This window comes from Pundamilia nyererei, unplaced genomic scaffold (assembly GCF_000239375.1).
Source record: "Pundamilia nyererei isolate P.nyererei 1_Seehausen unplaced genomic scaffold, PunNye1.0 scaffold00199, whole genome shotgun sequence".
NCBI lineage: Eukaryota > Metazoa > Chordata > Actinopteri > Cichliformes > Cichlidae > Pundamilia > Pundamilia nyererei.
In genome coordinates this window covers 196,307-202,866 of record NW_005187600.1, presented here as the reverse complement: position 1 = coordinate 202,866, position 6,560 = coordinate 196,307, and the positions used below count along the sequence as shown (strand labels likewise).

Below are 6,560 nucleotides of genomic sequence, written 5' to 3'. Positions count from 1 at the left end.
TGAGGGAAAAAAAAGTCAACGCTGATCATTTAAAATGGAATTTATTTGCATATTAATTAAATACAAAGTAACAAATTTTAGAAAGTCTAAAGTATAGCAATACAATTAGTTTCTTTTTTTTTTTTGTAAAACTATTTACAAAAAGCATCTTCAAGTTTGATAGAAACTGTACAGTCATCTGTCCACAGTGTGTCAGGAGGACATGGGGGTCAGATAAGAAGTGAAGACAAGTGTGGTGAAAGGCCACCAGAGTGATACTGAACTAGGAGGTTGTTTGCAACATCCGTGAAGACAACATGGGTCAAAACATCTTCTCTTCATACATTGTGTTCCATAGATGGTTCCCCAACGCAAAGAAACTAACAAACCAAACAACCAAATTTGGGACCCCACCTGTGGAAGTCACTGACCACATCATCCTCCCACATTTTACATAGAAAACTAAAAACAGAAAAAGAAAGGAACAAATTATTTGGAATCTGTAGTCGTTTTATCAGGTTTACAGGGCCATACATCTTGGGCTTTTCCTTCCAGACTTCCTAGGCCTTCTTCATCTTACCCATGTAAGAGCTGCCATTCTCATGGTGGACTGAGCCATTGGTAACCCCGTGTGATACACCATTGGTAGTACCGTTTTTCACACTGTTGCCATTCTCACAGTATTTGCCATTTGTGTGCACAGCTGTGCTGTTCTGACACTGTTTCGGCAGTCGCTTGCCCTTAATGTAAGCCTGGAACCAGAAGTTGGAGAACAGAACAAAGAAGAAGGTACCATAAATCCAGATGAGGTGGAGGATCACAGGGAACTGGTAATCACAGCTGCTCATGAAGTAATACTGGGTAGCATGGAGAGATACCAGCACAAACTGGATCTATTGAGAAGAAAAATGAGAAATTAGCCAAATACGCAATAAAAATGTGCTCTACTGGTAACACCACTGAGTCAGTACAGGCTATACGTACCAACTGAATTGCAGTCATGTATTTCTTCCACCACAAAAATTTCTGGAAGCGAGGTCCAGCAGCAGAAAGGCCATAGTAGAAATACATAACAACGTGGACGGAAGAGTTTACCATGGCATGGAAAGATCCCATTCCACCTGAAGTGATAACCACAAACATCACACTGAATTCCCTTGGTTAATCATTTTCATATCGATAGTCAGGTCATCTGCACAAAGCTTCTTCAAAGGCTTTAAAAAGACCATCTTATCTTCAAGATTGGTATGCAGGATGAGCTAACTGCATAACACTTCTGCAATGCTCCCCCTCCCCCCTCCCTCCTCCATTAACCATTGACAACTTAAGGTTATGTACTTACCTGGAGCATACGCAATTCCCCACCACCAGGTCCAGGGCATGAAGGAATGGTGGAAGATGTGTAGGAAGGTAATCTGGCCGTGCTTTTTCCTCAACACAAAGAAGATCTAACAGAGGGGATTCTGGTCAGAACAACGTTTACTAAAACTGAACATTAAGGCACATTTTATAAACCATGGCCTCAGAATATGTGAACTTACTGTGTCCATCAGCTCAATAATCTTGGAGAACCAGAACAGCCACGCCACTTGGACCATCTAACAATGAGAGACTTTTTAGTTTGTGACTCAGTGGAATGAAAGTCAGTTTTTATATTCATTGTCTTTAATAATAGTAATTGTTATAGAGTTAGGGCGACTTACTCGCAGTGCTTGAGGACTGTTAGAGGTATCAACTGGATCACATCTCCAAGTATACGTTGTGGCCCACCCAGACATCAAAAACTGCAAATAAAAACACAAGTTTATCAGGACTTTATCTTTGCTGAGGGCATTGATCCTTACAGATGCAGGTTCAACCAAATGAATATATCCAACAATATCCATTGAGGAAAGCAGTCTTGAATAAATGATGAAATGCTAACAATGTGCATTAGCTTTATTCTTTTAATATTTTAAATGCTAGATAACAGATTCTTACTTCATATACGATGAATATTGACAAGGCCACAAGCAAGAAGTTGTAAACTATCATAGGTTCCTTGAGCTGGAAAGGTTTGCGATTGGCCATTAAGCGAGGTCCGAGGTACAGTACAAAGAACAGGTAGCCCAGCAGTATTGTCGTCATGGTTATGGGACTCTGCATCAGAGGATAATCTGTGATCCGTGGATCTAGAGCGGGAAAGGGGAAATGTATTTAGACAAACAAACACAAGTTTGTATTTTCTCAGTGTTGAAAAAAAAAAAAAACTAAACCTACCAAGTCCCGACAGAAGGAAATCATAGATATCCTTGGCATGTGAGCCCATCTCCTGAATCTCCTGAAGCATATTGGCTCTTGTATTGTTATGACCCAATTATCTGCAAACAAATACACAAAAAGCTCATTGTTAGTTTTAGCTGAAAGGAAAACACTGCAACAATCCTTCCCGAGCTCCATGAGAATATCTCAGGGGCTGAAATTTGACTCAAAGCAGAACAGCATTTGTTTTAGACGGTGTCAAAAACACAAAGGTTTAAGGTCAAACCTGTCATGCCGGGATCATTTTTCCAGTTCAAACAGAACCCTGAACAGATCATTTTTAAACAGTTACATTTCTAGAGAAATTAAAACATGCAAAATTATTTTCTAAAGAAAAAATACAACCCCCCCCCCTCTGTCTTGCCAGTGTCCTCAGGGAGGCGCATTCTTACATTTCCTGATTCAGCAGGTCTGAAACGCAGTTACTGGAGCAGAGAGCTCATCCCTCACCAAACAAACACTCCCAACAGAAATTCCCAAGATGCTTTGCCCTGGTTCGAACCACTCATCAGACATGGCCTGATATCTGAGAGGAGGTGCTACAAGGAACTGAGGGCATCCCTCATCCCACACTGAGGCTGGCTGTTTGTGTACAAGAGCCAGGCCACGAGTTAAGGCACAATACTGCCTCCACCAATAAACCCAGCAGTTTAAGTTCCTGGTCACTGAACCCATTAAACTGACGACTGCTCCTTCTTGTGACATGGCAGTTTTATAGAGACCACTAAAAGCAGTCGGCACACAAGAAAACTGCTCTGCTTTCGAAACTGGACATTTTCTGATGTTTAAAGCAGATTTCAAATGTAAACTACAAAACATATTTATACGCAGGGTGCGGTCAGCGCAAGCCACACTGGACCCAGAGGATGCATTGTTTGATACGAGTCTACAATGCTCTTTCACTGCCAAAAAGTACAGCCCTCCTAAAGTCAATACAATTAAAAGCTAATAATTTAAGCCTGAGGAATGAAGGTCAGGTGACCCGAGCTCACACGGGTGCCTAGAGGGGCAAGGAAAAAGAAAAGTACATGTGGATTCAGGTTATGCATTTTGTGACCAATGAGCTAGATCGATCTGATAGGCAGGAAATCCATTTTTTTTTAAAAGAAAAGTTAGAAATCAGATTGGGGAATTTGTGCAAAAGTCATTTTCTCTTCTGTTTTTCCCCCCAAATGGGATTTCAGTCAGAAACCAAGTCGCAGTGAAAACAGAAGAGAAAGTGACTGTTGCACAATCCAAAAGTCAAATGCATTTCAAACAGTTTGTGATAAATTAGCGTCTTGTGTCAAACTCATCCTCCTTCCTCGTCGCTTTGTACATTCAAGAAATAGTTAACCCAAGCACTGTGTCAACACCACTGTTTTTATAATTGTCCTTCTTGTTAAGCTTCCAAATTTACTGCAGCATTCCAGACCACTTCTTGTGATAGCCACATCGCTTCCTTCCGACGACATTGTGAAACCAAAGAGCTGTTTATTTGTGACATGAAAATTCCTGCGTCGAGTATGACAATCAGTGTATTTCAGACGCCTCTTACACAAAGGTTGGTTTTTTTAATTGACGGATGAGGCCTTTGGTCAGGCACCTTACATTTCAACAAGAGTATCATCATGTCTGTTGTGCAAAGTCTTGTTCTGAGGGAAAATGCTGATAAGTTAAATTGATCACATTATGGTTTAGCAAGTGATGCTTTTCATAAAAATAATAATAATAATAATAATAATACAGCATCACCACTGTTAAAAAGTGCAGGTTTAAGGAAATCCCACCACAACAAGATGAAAGTAATCCAAAAAATATCCCATTTTCAAATATGAACAGGCAACATGTGACTGCCTAGAAAGGGTACTTAGAATAAATCTGACTGTACAAGTCAGAAGGATAGTCTTGTGATTCATGACAAAACAACCAAGAATGAATATTTGTGTTCTCAGAACAGGATGAAAGTAGAAGGTCAAAGAAAAATGCCCCCCCCGCCCATTTCTCCATGAGAGAAACTAGAATTATTACCACCAATAATGTTTGTCTAACAGCAGTCAGTTTGCCTCACATGGATAGTAAAGTATCATTTATTGCACCCAGTTATCAATTAACCGACACATGACGCCACCCAACTGTCCACCAGTTAAACATCAGCATCACCACAGGATTTGGACTAGCAGTACACTGAAGCCCGACCAGTCGCCACTTTTCATCTCTTATCAGTGATTCCACAGGTCAACACCAACTTCCTCTTATAGTTGAGAGGGGTCCAGAAAAAAAAAGGTTAGATTCCAATGATGTAATGCAAGCCGGCATGTGGCCATTGAAGGCCCTTTCTACTTTGAATAAAAGTCATTAAAAGCTTTTTAGAATTCCAATTTACACTTTGAGTGAAGTCCTAAAAGACCAGTCCCACTACAACCACCTATCCATTACTAAATGACCTTGACTTAAATGGTGTGGCTGGTTCGCAGCAGAGATACAGTGAAAAAGGAAGGGAAACATTTTCTTAAGAGAGCCATGTCAATGAATCATAGGGATGGAAAAAGGAAGCTCACGAGTTAAGAGTTAATGATGAACAAACTGGAGCAGCAGAGATGATGGGAAAAAAAAAAAAATTCAGGAGATGGGGGAGGGGGAGCAAACCAGGAACCCATTTGTTAAGCATACAGTCAATTATCTTATAACAACAGTGACAAAAAGCAGCCTGACCGAAAGGAACCAAAACCTTTGAGTACAGAAGCTCAAAACAACCTTGAACTGCTCGAAGTGTTGACAGACTCCACACACAAGTTAGTTCACCTTTAACATAACATTGAGCAACTTACCCGTGCTGAGACAAAAAAAAAATTTCCACTTAAAAAGCCGAAGTGGACTCCTCTTGCACAGCACGACAAAGCCTAAGTGTAAAGTACAAGGGCAGACGGCAGCAGCAGAGAAGTGACAGAAAGAGATGGGATTGAGAAAGTAAACTGACAAAGTGTGACTGGTACAGCGGTCTTCCAAAACTCCACCCTCCCTGACTCATACAGTGGATGAATAACTAGTTCACACAAGGAGAGGGAGGGAAAGAGGCTGAGCCTGAACGAGAGCGAGCGAGGGAAGAGAGTGGCTGCTCTGTGTAACCCAGAGAGAGAGAGAGAACTACTGAGGTGAGAGATTACCTCCATTTAAATCCCACACTACCTTGATGTATGTATTCTGTGACCGCCCCCAGGTTTCACCAAGCTGCCGTCAAAACCCACCCACCCACCCACCCACTCGCCTACCCACTCCTTACTTTGCTCTCCTTGTCACACCCTTCACTCACTTGAAACACCAGAAACCCTACTCTGGAGTCACCCTGTACGGCTCCTCTCAGGGGTGGGCTGATAATATTATTCACAGGGAGCGGGCGAGAAATCAGTAGAGACTCTGTTATCATGAAGGGAGCCATTGTTACGCCTTTACTGGTCCTCGGCCTGGCCAACACCCATAAAGCAAAACTAGCCTCCATTTCTTCTCCTGCACTGCTGGACAATCCACGGCATGAGTAAAATGCCTCAATAAGGCAGACTAGCCTCCTCCTATAGTTTGTGTTTGTCCTGTATTGTCCAACTGGAAATACAGCTTCATTAGGTACACATGCAAGTCCAGTTTAAAAGGAAAAATCCAAGAAGCCTCTCCTGGTAGCCTCTTGGAAAAAGAGAAAAAAGGTGTTGGATAAATGTAAACTACAAGGCAAGATAAGAGAGCTATAAAGATGTTTGCTCAGGGTTGGATGGAAAAGCAAAAGGAAGATGAAATTAATTGCTGCAATGGGAAGAAGTGACTCATATGGCAATGCTTAAAATTCTTTAGCGTTGTGAAAGGAGGTTTTGCTTTCCAGTAGGAAACTTCTTATCCTGATCCCACTGCCACACCCAGCCATGCTTAAGGAGAAACAAAAAATGTGTAGTACGAGTTACACCACCTGCTTTTGCACATTACACCTTTGGCATCCAAGGGGTTTTTGGCCTTTCCCAAACACCAAGACTGCGATTGATTCATTTAAAAAAAAAGAAAAAAGAAAAAAAGAAGTTTAAGTATTATAAATGTAATTTAATCTTATTACATGGTCAAAAAAATGAAAGGAAAACACATCTAACATCTATAAGATAAGACACACTCATTTGTCCCTTAAAGGCACATCTAGAGCTTCCAGGAAAAACCCGGTTATGGATCATTTCAGCCTTGGCAACACAGATTTTGTACACGCTAAAGTTCAATAGGACAGAAACACTGGGATCTAATAAACATTAGTTGTAAGTAACAAAAAG

The 6,560-nt window shown here is 41.1% G+C and overlaps 1 protein-coding gene across 2 annotated transcripts in view; it reads right to left on the bottom strand.

The window, feature by feature from the left end:
• Positions 1-22: 22 nt before the first annotated feature.
• The window catches only part of elovl1b (ELOVL fatty acid elongase 1b), a 12,608-nt gene continuing 6,070 nt past the window's right edge, over positions 23-6,560 (bottom strand). Inside the window, exons 1-8 of one of the 2 annotated variants that reach the window (XM_005747487.1) lie at positions 5,091-5,276; positions 2,239-2,339; positions 1,960-2,150; positions 1,683-1,763; positions 1,521-1,577; positions 1,322-1,427; positions 964-1,100; positions 23-872 (exon numbers count right to left, since the gene is read on the bottom strand). In XM_005747487.1, coding sequence (XP_005747544.1) covers positions 540-872; positions 964-1,100; positions 1,322-1,427; positions 1,521-1,577; positions 1,683-1,763; positions 1,960-2,150; positions 2,239-2,308 — 975 coding nt within the window. In that variant the 5' untranslated portion in view covers positions 2,309-2,339; positions 5,091-5,276 and the 3' untranslated portion in view covers positions 23-539. Of the gene's footprint in view, positions 873-963; positions 1,101-1,321; positions 1,428-1,520; positions 1,578-1,682; positions 1,764-1,959; positions 2,151-2,238; positions 2,340-5,090; positions 5,277-6,560 lie in introns of those variants that run through there. The other variant, XM_005747486.1, reaches the window with a different exon arrangement.